General features: G+C 48.9%; 5 protein-coding genes across 5 annotated transcripts; 3 read left to right on the top strand and 2 right to left on the bottom strand.

The window, feature by feature from the left end:
* Positions 1 to 2852: 2852 nt before the first annotated feature.
* On the bottom strand, positions 2853 to 4650 carry BJX68DRAFT_98185 (uncharacterized protein). Its single transcript, XM_071050120.1, has 2 exons — positions 4197 to 4650; positions 2853 to 4124 (listed from the first exon to the last, which is right to left on the bottom strand). The coding sequence occupies exons 1-2, from the start codon at positions 4385 to 4387 to the stop codon at positions 2990 to 2992; spliced, it is 1326 nt and encodes a 441-aa protein (XP_070898537.1). The 5' UTR covers positions 4388 to 4650; the 3' UTR covers positions 2853 to 2989.
* Positions 4651 to 5482: 832 nt separating this feature from the next.
* BJX68DRAFT_255615 (glutathione S-transferase family protein) lies at positions 5483 to 6597 on the bottom strand (the record flags this gene model as incomplete). The annotated part of the gene is made up of 5 exons (XM_071043074.1): positions 5483 to 5697; positions 5790 to 5957; positions 6057 to 6114; positions 6184 to 6408; positions 6502 to 6597. The coding sequence occupies 5 exons, from the start codon at positions 6595 to 6597 to the stop codon at positions 5483 to 5485; spliced, it is 762 nt and encodes a 253-aa protein (XP_070898536.1).
* A 643-nt stretch (positions 6598 to 7240) lies between these two features.
* Positions 7241 to 7870, top strand: BJX68DRAFT_267343 (uncharacterized protein; the record flags this gene model as incomplete). The annotated part of the gene is made up of 2 exons (XM_071045802.1): positions 7241 to 7526; positions 7578 to 7870. The coding sequence occupies 2 exons, from the start codon at positions 7241 to 7243 to the stop codon at positions 7868 to 7870; spliced, it is 579 nt and encodes a 192-aa protein (XP_070898535.1).
* Positions 7871 to 10840: 2970 nt separating this feature from the next.
* On the top strand, positions 10841 to 12129 carry BJX68DRAFT_255613 (uncharacterized protein; the record flags this gene model as incomplete). Its single annotated transcript, XM_071043073.1, has 3 exons — positions 10841 to 11508; positions 11662 to 11949; positions 12009 to 12129. 3 exons carry the CDS (start codon positions 10841 to 10843, stop codon positions 12127 to 12129), a joined length of 1077 nt encoding a protein of 358 aa, XP_070898534.1.
* A 3393-nt stretch (positions 12130 to 15522) lies between these two features.
* BJX68DRAFT_98181 (uncharacterized protein) lies at positions 15523 to 15933 on the top strand. The gene has a single exon (XM_071050119.1). The coding sequence runs from the start codon at positions 15620 to 15622 to the stop codon at positions 15842 to 15844; it is 225 nt and encodes a 74-aa protein (XP_070898533.1). The 5' UTR covers positions 15523 to 15619; the 3' UTR covers positions 15845 to 15933.
* The last annotated feature ends 984 nt before the right edge of the window (positions 15934 to 16917 follow it).

Below are 16917 nucleotides of genomic sequence, written 5' to 3'. Positions count from 1 at the left end.
CAGTGTCTAGGGTGTACCTGCGGTTACGGTCCTCAGAGTTGTGGAACGGCCGAGATTTAGGGGTATAATAGAGCCGGATGAGGCTATCTACGCCTTGTGTGTACCTAAAGTAGAATATATGCCGGGTGGGCACATTGCAAATGATACCAAAACTTCTCTTTACGTTGTCTCGAAGGTGCAAGTAGATGTGGACAGTCGTCCATCCCTGGGCTGCCCAAACAAACCTGTAGCACCCATGGTTTCTTTTAATATCTATTGAGTTTCTAGTATACATCTGCTAAATATCTTCTCCAGCCATTGAAATACACCATTTATGATGGATAGCTTCTCTCCTGGTTCGCTCAGGTCCCTAGCAGTAGGAGGGTACTATCACAGTATTACTATGGAGGGGAGTCTAACAGATCACAAGCTTAGCCGGCACTCAATGGACCTGGCCGCATATTATGCTGGGCTCGTGGATACTGTAGGGGGACTCAGAGTCGTGTGGTGCGTTTCTTGAGTTGATTATTGGTTGTTAGACCTCCTAAGAGACACACCCGGTACAGCAGAATAATGTGGTAGCGTAGCTGTAAGTAGGGCTATTTGGGACGAAACCTACACTTTCAGCTTGACCCTAGAGATATGCGATATATTTGGAGGAAATTGGGTATGTTGAAACCGGGCCGTAAAAGCTGCATTTATATATATCTAACGCTCCCTCCCAACGACGGAGAAGTTTCAGTATCCAATCTACCGACCTGTCAAGGCATGTATTGTTCTGCTTTGTGTGCGATGGCTCCCCGAATACTAGTTGCGAAGAATGGTTTGCTGAGGGGGCTAATTCGTTCTACATTGATCATCATAAAGAGGAGGGAGATCTTTCGTCGTTCGAGCTGGTATATCGGGTTGCTAGTTGCTATTTAGTACTTGTACTAGAGGGTTTGACCCTAGGAATGGTAGGTAAACCTGTAGAAACGACCTTATTAACAAAAGTTCAAGTATCCTAGTTCCAACCTAGCGCTCGGAGCGCATGTACAGCTTCAAGGATCACATCTGACATTGCCTGGCTAGAGTACCAGGAAAAGCGCATGGGCAGCAATTTCGGGTACTTTGCTTTTTATGGAACGGATAGATTAGAGCCATATCCATGTTCAAAAGACTCTTACACTTACCTCTGTAACCTTGTAAACAGGCAAAGGTTATCCAAGCTATATGCTGGGTTCAAAAAGCAAATCCCAGAAAAAACCGGCATCGTTCTGAATCTTTCCGAATCCTAGACCAGCGGCGTGAGTTGTTAGAGAGTCTAAGGCCTTGGATATGGTTATTTTGACTGCTGAGTTGTAGAGACTAGGTGGCGAGCTGCATTTCTAACGCATGCTGGTTACTCTTTAGAACCTGCCACTGGCAGGACCTATCCTTTCTCTGTATACTGTGGATGATATGACACATAGACGCAGTGTGTTCCAATCCCTCAAAGCTGCAGCTAGTGTTTTACGTTTCCAGGTTAGCGTAACCCCTGACTAGACTGTTTGAGTTGATCACCTAGAGTGGTTCTGTACGGGCGGTAGTAAAAGCAGCCTTGAGGATAAAAACCAATGGTCCCACTCAGGATATTAGTATACGGTCCTTAGCCCTAATAGTGAGGTATCGTAGTCTGCCTACATTTTAGGTCCTGCAAATAAATATTAAGTTGCACCCCTTCCTCCTCGATAATGGACTAAAGATATAGAATGTGCAACTATGTACCAGATAGAATAGCAATGGTGTGGCATGCAAACTCGCATCGAAGACGGTGCGGCGCTATTGAAGTGAAATACTGGTAACCTTAATCTAAATGACCTTGCTCCTTCGTATATGCTACAGGGCGCAGTAAGTACCTCGAAACAGGCCAGCATTTGAGTCTGAGATTGAAAGTTATTCCACAGTTATCATCTTTCCCCTGTGGGAATCGTAGGCAAATCAACATACCACTCTACGGTAGGTCCCAATAATGCCTGTCATTAGACATAGAATTGAATGGCCCTGTCTTTTAAGATTTGTGCATGGTACCTACAGCGCCTTCTCATCAACTGTGCCCATGGTGCTGGCAGTATTTTAATATCTGAATACTAACCTTGCTTAGAGTCCTCCGGCAGACTTATATATGCAACGTCAGGAAGAACCGCCCCACAACAACCACAAGGCCTCCCATCTCGCTCCGAACCTCATCTTCACCTTCAACCTCCTCCACATTCTTGCGGTGTCGACTACGGAGGGGGTTCATATAAATGTTACTACTTTAAGACCCTCGAAGCTTCCCTACAGTATCAACAGGCCCTGCATGGCGCTAATGGTTGTCCATAGGACCATAACTACCCGGTAAAGCTCCAAATGTTCAGCGTCAAAGTACTACAAACGCTAAAGCTATGGAACTCCCGGCTCCCTAGCGTGGCTTGACCTGATAACAACTTCTACAAAACCCCTTGGCATCAAATCCTTCGAATTCGTCTTTGACGCAGTCATGGAAGATCTACGAGACGCACCGAGATCCACAATTACAGCTAGAATGTGAGGACCTGTGAAATCGACGCCGAAAATGATAGCTACTAAGGCCATAAACGGCTGCATTTCCACCCATAAATCTCAAAGTGGTGAGCCACCGTTTTAACGTCCCCGTGTGTTTCGCACCACTATTCTGCACCCGCCAAGCCTTCCTTACTGTAGTCACCTCGCTGAAGTTGAACTCGCCGCTTGACATTAGCGAGTGTCAGTCCGCTTCAACTCAGGACCACCAAAGCGACGCCAAAATGGCCTCCTTCGCGGCCAAATCCAGCTCCCTAGCTCCAACCGGTCTGTTTAAGCGCTTTATAAAATGCCGCCTTTCCCCTACTTCTTCCTCGTTCCTCCATTCACCCTTCCAACCTCCCGCCCTCCCCCGCCTTGACAATCTCGGCCCCAACCCGAAGCCTATTATTTCTAGAATCAAGTCCCTCTCTTTAATATCTCTATCACAGCGTGCAACCCCATACACCTACTGCCTCGGACCGAGCTCAAATCTAAACTCATTTAGATGCGGTGACACCTTCCACCTTGCAAAGAGCTGCCCATTCTCCACCAAGATCCGCCGTAGGATCTCTCTGCTCTCCTCTTCTGCATCAGGCCACACACCTCTCCATACCTTCACATATGGCTCCACGACCCCCAAGGCCTCCCTTAGCCACTGCCCCACCCTGTCTGCCTTAATTCTCCCCTTCGCCACCATACCCTTCTCTAGCTGCTCTAGGAAACTTTCCCTCTCTGGCCCCTGCTCTACTGCAGCCCGCATAACCCCAAGTAAGACATGCGATCGTACCGCAAGGTCCAAATTACTCATCTCAACGCCCGCAGTCTCCTCCACGGCAAGAGCAGCCAAAAATTCCACCTCCTCCTCACCCCCAACCTCCCCATCCCACCCCCTCCACCACGCGTACGCGCCAATCCCACCATCCGGCAACCCACACCACATCACCTCACTCTTCCACGTACCATCATCAACATCCGGCTTGACAACTCCTGGTTTCCTGACACTCGCCCCCCACGCCTGCGTCGAGTACTTTCCCTCCCACGCATACACATCATACCACCCCTGCGCAACAGACACACCGAACTGATTCGGGCCCCATGACGCAGGAGCTGACTTAGCTGAGTCGAGGCCCATGTAATCCAGCCAGAACCGGGCCTGCGTCTCCGAGTACGGCGGCACGAGGTCGGGGTGCGCCGCATGCAGCCGTGCAGTGCTCGCCTCCAGCGTGCGCAGGGCTAATTCCGTGAAAATTTCAACCGGGAGGGAGGGTTGCCTGCGCGTATGCGCAACATTTTGCGCCCAGCGGGGGAGTTTTGTGGCATGTACTTCCCCACCGGCGTGGGCGGGTCGTTTGCGCGGCTGCCCCAGTGGGGCATCGGCGTCAGGTAAGTCCTTCAGGTCGGGTAATCGGTAGAAGCGCGCTGTGGTGCTCTGCATTAGGAAGGTCTCGGAGTAATACGAGCGCCAGGCCGAGGGGTTTAGGAGGGCGCGGTGTGTTGTGTAGAAAGGATCAAAGTCATTGGGGGAGGGGAAGTCGCCGTCCCTTTGCTCGGAGCGGTTGATGCCCGCCCCGATTTGGGCGAGGTAGAATATGTCCAGGGTGCTGTTATCGTGAAGGTCAATCTTCGTTGTCGTGGTACAGTGGCTATTATCAGGGATTGTACTACTAACTTACCGGTTGAACCTCAACTCGCCCTCGCCGAATGACCACCCTTGCGCGTGCAGCTTCTCGACGACATCAAAGATGCCATTGTCTTGCCACAGTCCATGGTCCAGGTAGATGAATGCTATCCACAGGACTTTCTCGTGGCTGTTAACCGGCACCACGCCATTTTTGACGTCAGCGAGGAATTCTTTAGCGCTCATGGTGACGTTACTGATGAGTGAATGGTGATGCTCGGAGAGTAGGGATGTGAATCTCCGATTCTCGCTCGGTATGCCGGGGGTCACGAATGTCGCGATGAAGGGATTTGAAAACAAAAACACGATACTATAGAAGGCTAATAGGCAATATAAATAAAATAAATCAACACTCTAGCAGTAGTAGCTGAATGAATAAAGTATAGAAATTATTTCGTAGAATAACATAGATCAAGAGAGGGCAGAAAAAAGTTTAGCTAATAAGCTAGTTTAAGCGATTAGGAGGAAGGAGAGGTAGAAATAGTAAAGACAGTTCTTATATACTTTGAGGCGCCTGGGGGGCGGTAATGATAATACGGCGTACAGGGCGGCTATTCCGAAAACGGCCAAACTAACCAGAAGCGGGAATTCACAGATCTACAATTACACACACAATCTGTGCGTTCCTCCAGCACATCACACACCTAGAAGATCTATCCCTGATGCTCCTCAAGGGTACCAACTACATTGCCATCGCGAGCACAGTCTCGTCGCACTTAAGCACCCGTAATCTTTGTCGATTCGTGTCGCATTGCCTCCAGGATTAGCAGGGATATCAATCTTGTGATAATAATATACCCTCTGACTCCCTTCTACAGCTACCATCAGCAATCCCCCCTTGCCACCCAAACGAACAGCTCGTCTGACCGAGTCCTTGAAACCAGGCCGTGCCAACCAAAACTCAATAGACGAACACGCCTTCGCGGACTGGGCATTTGGTCTGGATGCAATCTTATCCTTCCAGATCCTTGTCTTTGGGGACTTTGCAAACAACGGGTGGTATGCCAGGTACAGTGCGCTTCTACGTCGTGATGAAAGTGCGGATGGATATAAGCTGTTAACGCCGAAACACGCCTGTATTGGGATTTGGTAGAGCGTCATATGGACATACTAGCGGCCTGCCCCCTCAAATCGTACTTGGGGCAGCGGTAGCAAGTGTACATATTTCATAACCTAGAATAACAGCCAGACTACGCTAGTACCCATCCGTTTTTCTCTAAGGATAGAGGTCCCTGCTTCAAGTCCGACACAGAGAGAGCAAGCGAGATGCCCGAGAAGTAACTAAGCAGCCGCATCCCTCGCCATGGCCTCCTGGTTCCACTTCACCCCATACTGCGCCCTCTCATCCAACTCCTCCTCGGAAAGCTCATTAAGCGCGAGATACACATGCGGCTTGGGGACGTTCCGTCCACGCTCGAAACCGGGCCGCGTGAGGAGCTTGTACAGCCAGCTCTTGACGGCGGGGAACTCGTCTATACTGGGGATTCCGGAGAATTCTACCAACAGACAGGAATCAGGCCCATCCCGACCACTTTCATACTATGTCACCAGCACGGAGGGGGTAAAAGGTGGGACAGGGGAGACATACTGTAGGCAGTAACCCACGGCCAAACCGCAATATCGGCAATGGTCACGCGGTCGCCGACGATGTAGCCGTGCGGGTTCTTGGCCAGCTGGGTGTCGAGGACGCGGTAGAGGCGGCGCGATTCGTGGACGTAGCGGTTTAGTGCGTAGGGGTAATTTGCGCCGGCGAATCCTGGTAACGCACGAAAAGAGGGAATTTAGTGAGATATCATGGGTGAATGGAGTGGATACTATCGGGAGGGAGGAAGAGAGGGGGTGGTGATATACGCACTTGCAAAGTGGTTCGCCTGCCCCTGCATAGGACCAACACCGCCCACCTGCCACATGAGCTACAGCACACATTACTTAGTCAAGCTCAAAACCTCGAAGGACCAAAATAGACGAAATAATATCCATACCCAACACGTAACCTCCCACGCCTCCTTCGACCCGACCGGATACGAAATCCGATGCTCGGTATCATACCTCGCAACAAGGTACTGCAGAATCGTGCCGCTCTCCCAGATCTTGATATCCTGCCCGTCCTCGTCGATGTCCGTCAGCGCGGGGATTCGGCCGTTGGGGTTTATCGCGAGGAACCAGGGTTCCTTTTGTTCGTTTTGCAGGAGGGCAATTTCGCGGGTCTGGACGGATTGTTAGTGGATTTTTTTTATTGTGGATGTGGGGAAGAGAGGGTATGGGGAGGAGGAAGGGGAGGAGGAAGGGAGGAGTGGTACGTTGTAGGAGAGGCCGAGCTCCTCGAGTGCGATGGAGATTTTGAGGCCGTTGGGGGTGCCTTCTGTGTAGAGCGTGATATGGGGTTGTTCGGGCATCTTGAATTGGGCTCTGGTGCCGATGGATTGAACGAAGCTAACTGATTCCTGTTGGATAGTGAGTGAAAAAGGTTATGGTTCGGGCTCATGTCTATGGCTTTATAACGTATCGAGATCAATCAGTCTGTCAGCCTCGTTGCGATTCTCATGACGAATGTTAGATGAAAAATATGGTCGATTAGAAATCGAAGAATGCAATGGCCAAAAATGTAACTACAAAGGTTTTCACTGATGACTTAGTTTCTATACTGCCGGCACCGTGGGAATGTAAAAAACCAGGCTTGCTACGTTGGGACACCTGATACCCGATTTGGTAAGGCTGCTTACTATGATCAGTCTATCTTTGTAGGTGAGACCTGAAACTGCTGGGCCGTAGCCAACATGTTTTGCATGTTTTGTCTTTGAGATGAATGATATTCGAGGCCAATGAACAAAGGCATCTCAATTTTCTGGACTGAAAGGTGTCTGAACTGCGTCTTGGATACTTTGTTGCCTGAATAAAACGAACAAAGGGTATACAAAACATACAATGCAGCCAAAAGCTGAGGGCTCATATATAACCCCAGAATTCTTCAGAACCTACAGTCCTGGTCTACAATACTATCAATACGACCTTTTGTCAAAAATGAAAACCACTAGCAAAATGGCAAGTCGAAGCAAGACCCCAATCAAAGACGCCTGTGACAAGCTCAGCGAGGCATACAAATCCCTCAAATTGGAAACAACAAAGCGAAAAGACGACTCTCTATGCGCCATCTGGAAAAACCGAGTCGACCTTGGTATCTGTTTCCTCGAGGACTTTTGCGAAGACTTTGGAGTTTATCAGAAGGGACCAGGCTCCCTCGATGCACGAACTGCTAATGAGATCCCAGAGGTTCTTGAAATCATGCTTGAGAGGCTAGAGAACATACACAAGAGTGTCCAGGGCTGTAAGCATCCCCACTTCCCGTTTTACAACTCGCCTTTGACTAACCGTCCAGCCCACACCTTCATATCCGAATACTGCAAACAGCGCGAAGACCTCGACATCCGCGCCCTCGAAAAGGTAAACCTAATCTCACGCCAGTTCCGCGCAACCCAGAGTCTGTACGTCGGGATCTGTCCGATCGGGTACACCGTGAACAAGGGTCTGCTGGGGCGCCGGTACACGGCCTTTCTTGACCAGCTCGACGAGGACTTTCTCGCGTCGCTGGATATGATGCCGGAAACTCCGCCGGTCGGTGGGCGGTTTCGATCGCTTTGGCCGTTTGGTGGGGATTCTGGTTCACTCTAGGTACAGTACAGGTGTATTCGGGCTGCGCTGGCTGCGCCCTTTCCTATGGATTCTACTTTCTCGTATATTAGTTTTAGTTTTGGAGAATGATGACTGATGATTCGATGTTCTCTGCTTCTCTTTCACTACAGACAACTTCATTTAGAGTTTCCGAAGTACACTCTTTGAAATTATTCTCGAACCCTATATGCCAAGTGACGCTAAGCCATATATGGACTATGCATATTTATGCTTGTATTCTATCTTTCCGGCGTACGGTTATTACAGTCACCTGATGTATTTGTTTCATGGATGCCTGTCATGGTGATACACCGTTTCTGGATGTTACGGAAGGTTGACCTCTCAAGCCTTCCTAAACCCTGGGATCGTCTTGACCTAAGCCCTGACAATGGATTGACTTACACAGGTTCTCTGCTCAACGTACAACTAGTATGAGGACTAGTCACGGTCGGGGTTGGCTAAGGTGGAACGAAGCAAGGCCAGTCTTTACCACGTATGATAAAGCCTGTCAAGGAGTGCTAGACAAAGTGTTATCGCAAGAGTCTTGAATCAGAGTAATCTGAAGGTAGCGCTTAGAATAACAATAGTATTGATCACGAAGAACAAGTAAGACTAAATACAGGTGGGTAATGAGTGTCCCTATATATCCTTCGTGTCCGACTACCATCCTGACTACCACCCCATGGTAGTATCTTGGGTAGTCGTTCCTTACTACCATTTTGACTACCCTCTGGTGGTAGTTCAAATGGTAGTTTCACGTGACTGCTTGGCGTGCTGAGGTGTGGCCGTTTCCTGCGTCCTTTGCCCAATTCGAAATTATACCCTGGGTCCTGTTTGCTATCAACTTGCTCGAGGTCATATCCATTACTAATTGCCAGATCACGTGCTTTTCAAAAATTGGCCTTAAGATTTTCGTTGACTACGTTCAATTCTTATTATTCATAATAACCTCTTATAGCTATGTCCTAAGGGCCATGGATCTTTAGCTTTTCCCTAGCTAGTGGTTGAAGCTGGGTTGTGATAGGCGTGTTAGCTAGCATAGGAGGTTGAGAAGGCTATATAGGTAGAATATTAATATTAATAGGATTTCTAGTTAAAGTATTCATAGATAAACCCTTCTAAACGTGACTTTAACTCCTCTATTACTCTTCTGTATAGAGCTGTTTATAAATATGGTTAGGAACATTATTATGGGTTTCTAGGGTGCTATGTTTATCTTAGACATATTTAACTAAATCAATTAAATAATGGGTCTTTAGGCTATAATGCTTCTTGCCCATAGGATCCTGCCAGCACCATTTGCCCAGGTTGCAAGGTTTTCCAGGGTAACGCATTAGTCTGTAGACGTGCTCCCAAGCTGGCGCTTGCCCTAAAGTACTTTTAGCATTAATCTAGGCATCATGGTCAGCAAGCATTTTCTGGGTCACAGATCTGGTTCCCCTCTTATCGTTGCCTAATGCGGTCGAATATTCATTATCCACATAGTTGAATAAGATACCTAAGGTGAGTTTCTTGCCTATACGAAACAAGTTACTCTATTTGACGAGCTGCTACTCTACAGCCGGCCATTTAATGCTAGTCTTCTCGAACCATTTATTAAGATCATGTTGGGAGCGATCATTTACTAACACCACCACTGCTGTTGTTGAGCATCACGTGGCAAAGGCTTGGCATATCTGGATGGGGAACATATATATGAGGCATCCCGCTCCTGTAAAAGATAGACAAGTCAATAAAAAAAAAACATTCTTATCTCAACAGGTTATGAGCCCGGATAGCGCAACCTCTGAGCGCACGGCACCAAATGGTCTATGATTGGCCACACAAGCTAGGCAGCCTGAGCCTGGAACTGCCCACAAGCAATTACGGCTAAGCTTTCCCATCAAGTGATACCTTCATTAACTCAAGAATCTGATCATCTTTACTCAGTAACTGTGAAAAAGGTCGAAATAAAAGAGCTTAAACAGCCCCAAGAAATGAAGCGGATGGACTTTCCTCCGCTAAAGAGTCACACTATCACACTATCACACTATCACTATCACGGATATCACACGATCGCTCATTGTGATTCGATGGTTGAAATCTGACTAAAACCACACCAAAGCGGGAGAGGGGTTCAATCCTAGATACATATATAACCTCGATCAACCTCATCACAACGGCACCCACCATCAAAGCAAGGAGAAGAATGACGAGGCGGAAGGCTAAACCTACTACTATCCTCCTTCAGTCCCAGAAATTATCTCCGCGACAACCTTGGCATCGGTGGACGGATGAAGAACTCAACTTACTTGCGTATTGCCGTACCCGTCACTGGTCCTACGCTCGAATCCAAAGGAAGCACTTCCCGTCATTCACAGAGTCGTCACTCTGGGGGGCATATAGCCGTATCCCTCGTAAGGAGCGTGCACACCGTGCGTCGATTGTCGCTGGTTCAATCACCACCTCTCGTACTGCTCCTCGAAACAAAGACCCTGGACACACTCATCCTGTACCGGAAACAAGCCATCGATCCCATCCTGTCCCCCAGCCTGAAGGCAATATTAGAGTTCACGAATCTTCGACCTCAAGGGGCGAGGAAGACAACCAATCTCCAATACCCACCGGTGGGACAGACCGGTACAACCTCCGGCCAAACAGGTGCAGAAACTTTCGAGAAAGCCAACCACAATATCCTATTGATCGTCTTCGCTTTCCTCACCTTTTTAAGTCGTATAAGAACCACTTGAAGTTGGACGGAGTACCAGACGGAGACTACACTCCTTCACCCTTTTCGCCTACGCCAGACTCGTCTGATCGTAGTCCTTCCGTCATCTCGAGTCCACCTAGTGCCGCATCAAGCCTAGAACTCTTTGGTCTAGAAGCGCGTTCTCTTAGCTCATCAGATCGCGATCCCTTAGTTACTCCAGCTTCGCCAAACGAGGCATTAAGCCCAGAGTTCCTCGACTCGGAGGAGCATTCGCCTACACCATGACTGACATCACGAAATTTGAGCAGTTTGGACTAAATGCATTCTATAATAATATTCCAATACTCGACAATGCCAGTGACTGGTTCAGGTGGAACCAGAAGGTCAACGAGTTCATTCGGATATCTGCCGTGGCCGACGATGGAGCGGGTCCACCAATAGAAGAAGAAGAGGCGGGACAATGGACTCGTCGCCAAAAGTTCTACTCTGCGATGATCACGGCAAAGCTGTCACACAATGCGGCACAGAGGATCAATGCCTTTGAGATCTCTCAAGTCCAAGCGCTCCTAAAGGCAGTTAAAGACAGCTTCAAACCAGAAGGCACTGGGACATATGTTAACCTCCAGCGACGGTACATGGCCCTCACGAGAGACAAGTGTGGAAGTGCCCAAGCCCTCGGAGCCGAAATCAGGAAGATCCATGCTGAAAAACTCCTCCTTGATCCTGACTGCGTAACCTCCGAGATTGAGCGAACATTCTTTTTCGTACACGCGTTAGGTCCTGAGTATGAAAGCTTCCGTGATCATATATTTCGGCAGATGGACCTTGTTAATGAGAGAGATGCCAATGGCAATATCACGAGGGCGGCACCCACGTTCGACTATATCGAGAACAAGGCTATTGAAGAAGAACATAGAAAGGGACAACTGAGTAAACCACCAACGGAGGCGTAAGCGCTTCCTGCTCTCGCTCTAGTCCGAGGGCCAGGCAACAAGAAAGTCATACCATCATCCGACGGAACGACATGCCGAATCGAGATCGATAACGTTCCATATTGCTCATTCTGCCGGAAACCCTATCACAAGGATTCCGAATGCTTTAGCAAGAATCCAAGACTGAAGGACCAGAAGAAAGACGGAAAGAACCAGAAGTCAAACCCAGGCAACTCACGTACGGGCTCACGCAAGCCGTTGAAGAGGCGACCCTCTACGGACGACGAAGATGACGACGTGAGCGGCCCAAGGGATCCGAAGAAGCCCACCTTCATGGCGACAAAGGTCTCTGGAGAAGACGTTAATAAAGCATTCGGAAAGGATGTTGAAGGCAACTTTGCCCTGTTCGCCCACATCCCCACAATGATGGCTACAAAAACTCTCTCGATCCGTGATGCGTGGATCGTTGATAGTGGATGTGCTCAGCATGTTTGCAACAACGCCTCGAGATTTGTAGAGATGGACAAGTACCATGGACCGCCACTGAGGAGTGTCGATACCTCAACGACTCCCTCGGGGGTGGGAATGGTCAATGTCCTATGCAATGTACGAGGCAGAAGGAAATGGCTTGTGCTTGATAATGTTCTCTACGTCCCATCTGCACACGCAAATCTCATATCAGTGCTCCAGCTTCTCAAACGAGGAGCAAAAGTCGAATTCTCAAGCCAAAGTGCTACTATTCGCAACAAGTCAAACGGAAAGAACCTATACACTGCCAGTCAATATCATGGAGTCTACGCACTCAATATATGGACGAATCTCACCTTTCCCTCTTACCATGTCAGTCCACAAATGTCTCTGTGGCATAACCGGCTAGCCCACATGAGCGATGCGAATCTACAACGGCTTAAGAAGCAGGCTCTCGGCATCCGGGACACGGAACCACGCCAGCCATGCAACCCATGCCTCCAGGGACGAATGATTGAAAAGCCCCACAGCCGATCAGGACAAAGCCGAAGAGGGGAATATGCGATGGAACTTCTTCACATTGACGTTGCAGGGCCATTTAATGAGGGCCTGGATGGCAGTCGTTACTGGCTGACCATCGTCGACGACTTCACGGGGTGGATAGAGATTATTCCTATACCACGACGACAAGAATTTGTGGTAGAGTCACTACGTTTCTTTCTTGACCATAACGAACGCCCCGAACGAAAATGTAGACGGATACGTCTCGACCGCATCCCTGAGCAAGTGGGAGAAGAGATGAAGTTCATTTTATTCTCACGGGCAATCCAAGCTGAGCTCACCGGAGTGGATCAACACCAACAGAACGGGGTTGCCGAGAGAGCCCATAAAACAATATATGATCGGGTGGGACCTACGCTAGCACATGCGAAACTACCGCCGAAATTCTGGCCAGAAATCGCGCGAACCGCAGCCTTCCTCTCCAACCGGTCGCCGTCATCAAAGATCAATATGACTCCGTATCAAGCGTGGTACGGCGACAAGCCGGACCTATCACGACTTAGAGTGATCGGGTCTAAAGGGGAATACTTGATCCCACCCAAGCAGAGGAAGAAGCTCACAGAGCCAAGAACAAGGCCATGCATCCTACTAGGCTATGAGGGAAATACCAACTACCGTATCCTACTGGAAGACGGAAGAATCGGTGGAACCCCAAACGCTGAATTTCATGAAGTCCTTACAGCTCCTTCCACACAGACCACAGAAAATGTGGGAGCCAGACGAGACGGCTCACCTGAGGCAACGGCTGCTGCCGCAGGGGGGAGTGAGACGGTGGGACTAATAAACCAACCGTCGGTAGGTATACGGCAAGCATCCGTGCCCGCCTCTGGGCGCCAATTGTCAATGGCACCCCCAGAGCGAGCCCTACCTAAGTCGAGGAAAGATATCTCGCACCTACGGCCTCGATCGAGTAACAATGACTCACGAGTGCCAACCCAGTCGAGTGACGAAGACTCGCAAACACCAGCGTCGTCTCAATCGAGTGACGAAGACTCGCAGCCATCTGTTGCTGTACAGGGAGACAGGACCTTGTCGCCTACACAGAGTGACGATACCTTTGGACCATTTGCAGATGATTTACATGACATCGTCCAAGGGAATGACCCACCACCCGGCGGCGACCAGCAACAAGGCGACGCTCAACAAGGTCTAGTTTCAGGAGACTGGCAACGCTATCCAGATCGCCAAATTGACCGCCCAGTTCATACAGTGCGACAAGAAGCACTAGAACACCACCCTGAACTCAAAATTCGCGCTCCGCAGGTCACACTAGACACTTTAAGTGACAGCGATGAAGAGCTAGCGTTAATGAATATACCCGAAAAGTACGTCATCCCAACGTTCCTAACAGTTGCTTCACAGGAAATAGAACCCTTTGAGCCAAGGACTCTGCGTCAAGCAAAGAACGATGCAAGCTGGCTCGAGTGGGAAAAGGCGATGTTTGAAGAAGTGAACTCGCTCAACCAAAACAAAACGTGGGAGCTTGTTGATCCTCCCAAAGACCGGCGGATCCTCAGTGGAAAGTGGGTCTTCAAACTCAAACGAGGGCCGCATGGCGAAGTCATCCGTTACAAAAGCCGATGGGTAGTGAGAGGCTTTACACAAGAAGAGGGCATTGATTATGACGAAACCTTTGCGTCAGTGGTCAAGCCAATGAGCTACAAAGCCTTGTTCGCAATTGCGGCGGCTCTAGATCTAGAGATCGAACAAATGGACGTCAAAACGGCATTCCTGTACGGGTACATAGACCACGAGATCTACGTCGAACAGCCTCACCACATGACCGACGGCACACCTAGGGTCTGCAAATTGCGAAAGGCACTCTATGGCCTGAAACAAGCTCCGCGGATCTGGTATCAAACCCTTACAAATTTCCTACGAAACCTCGGCTTCGATCCAATCAGCGCCGATCTTGGGATCTTCGTCCGGAGCAATATGTACATCGCGGTGTACGTTGATGACCTCCTGATTGTGGGCCCAAGCATTGCGGAAATAAAGAAGATCAAGCGGAGCCTTAGAAACCGTTTTCAAATGACAGACCTCGGACCATGCAGCTACTATCTCGGGATGTCCGTCCAGCGAAACCGTCAAAACAGGATACTGTACCTGAGTCAAGAAGCGTATATTGACAAGGTCGCTCATCAGTTCGGAATCAGCAATGGCGCCCCCGTCAGCACACCGATAGAAACCTCTCCGCTTCCAGAGAATAGTCCAGAATATAGATGTCCTCCAGATCAAAGGACCGCCTACCAACGGATTGTCGGATCTCTGATGTATATTATGCTCGGAACCAGGGGGGATGTCGCATATGCCGTCTCCATGGCGAGCCGGTATCTGGCAAACCCTGGACCACAACACATGAAACTCGCTCAACGCATCCTGCAATATCTTAACGGCACAAGAAGCCTCAGGCTCACATACAAGGGCCATCCCCAGACGCTCAAAGGCTTTACAGACGCAGACTGGGGTGGATGTCGCGACACCAGACGGTCAACAGCCGGATACCTCTTTAATATCGGGAGCGGAGCGATCAGTTGGCAATCGAAGCGTCAAAGCGTCGTTGCCCTCTCGACCTGTGAAGCTGAATTTCTAGGTCAGACACAAGCAACGAAAGAAGCAATCTGGTTGAGAAGACTTCTCAATGAGTTGAACATGAGCCAAGGAAAAGCCGCAACAATCATTTGCGGTGACAACCAAGGAGCCATCGCCCTGTCCTCGAACCCGCAATTCCATTCCCGTACAAAGCATATGGATATCCAACGCAAGTGGCAAGGAGAGGTCCAAGACCTTGGAACAGTGGAGCTGAAATACATTCCAACTGCGGAGCAAATTGCTGATGGGTTCACGAAGCCTCTTGCGCGAGAGCGTTTTGCATGGTTCCGGAGAGGGCTTGGCATCGAGTGACACCTCTTGGCTTCTGGATCTCGGGCTGAGACTAAGCTACATGGGTACCCTTTCCTTCTTTTCCCTTTACGAGGTTTTTTGAAGGTTTTAATGGGGCCCTCCACAACCGTGATGAATGGTCGCTGGCACCCCTTATAGTGGTTGCCATCGAGTGGGAGTGTTGAGCATCACGTGGCAAAGGCTTGGCATATCTGGATGGGGAACATATATATGAGGCATCCCGCTCCTGTAAAAGATAGACAAGTCAATAAAAAAAAAACATTCTTATCTCAACAGAATCAACCTTCCGCGAAGCAGAGGAAAACCTCTATGGGCTTAGTCAGCCCGCGGGCTGACCATGCGGCCAAGAGCTGTAGCTCTCTAGGTACATTCGCGAGGGCCTTACATGAATCAATTAATAATGAGGTATGCCTTCTATGACAATCTTTTCAAACCTGGTTTAATCACAAGACTTGGGGTCTGGTTTCGGATGCCGTTTCTTGCCGCAGCAGATACTCCTTTCTGGCCCATGACCAATGAAATCGACCTTCCCCCGCAGCGAGCGCGACTGCGGCGCTAATGTGTGAGTCAGCCCTGTGGTGAACCACTGCGGCGCTAAAAGACTAAACTAAATCGGGAAAATCGGATATTAAATGGATGCTGAATAAAATAAGATCCTAGCGGTAACTATCGCTTAGGTCCACGTGTGTTATCTGCCATGAGTCCTCCACTTCAAAAAATGACCTTGTCCGTTGACTGCCGCTGCTGTTCATCACTGCGATGTCTGTCGGAATGTTCCATCAGGTGTCTCGGAATATATTTTCCCGATTTATTGGGGTACGCGAGACTACGTAAAGAGTTCAGTAACCCGGTTACAAGATTTCGAAATACAGTTCTAGCAACAGGGCTCGTACGAGAACCTACGGTTAGTTTGACTATCTGTCGACCTTTAATGACCGCTAGTAATTGCTTCAACGCCGAACTGTTAGACGCTGTGTATAGACATCACCATAATTACTCAGGTGTGGTGCCTGTACCACGCCGTAGTTGTGAGCCCCAGGCCGCAACTACGGCCGAGGCTACACACGGGACACATAAAGGTAACTTTATACGCTGCTGGCCTTCCTATGGGAAGACTAGTAATTAGTTTAATAATAATAGAGACTTACTAGTTAACCCTCTGATTCTACTTTATACATATCTATCCCTATAGCTACTATATAGTGCGGTTTATAGTTCTAATCACTCCCCCTCTTAAAGCCTGATGATGAGTAGAATAAATAAAGAGTCTATTTAGGGGCGAGTCCTATAGTTAAGCTAGCGTGGAAATAAATGAACTACACTAATAACTTTAAACCCTATAGATGCTAACCTAATCAAGAATACTATAAATATGCCTATTAAAGACGTGAATAACATAATTAAGGAAATCCCTAAATAACTATTAGTAACCTTAGGGACCCCTAATAATAAAGAACCTAATATATCTCATGGCTAGGATACCACCAAGCCAT

Source organism: Aspergillus pseudodeflectus (assembly GCF_044049435.1).
Source record: "Aspergillus pseudodeflectus strain CBS 756.74 chromosome Unknown BJX68scaffold_24, whole genome shotgun sequence".
Classification (NCBI taxonomy): Eukaryota; Fungi; Ascomycota; class Eurotiomycetes; order Eurotiales; family Aspergillaceae; genus Aspergillus; species Aspergillus pseudodeflectus.
This window is presented reverse-complemented; position numbering and strand designations above follow the sequence as displayed.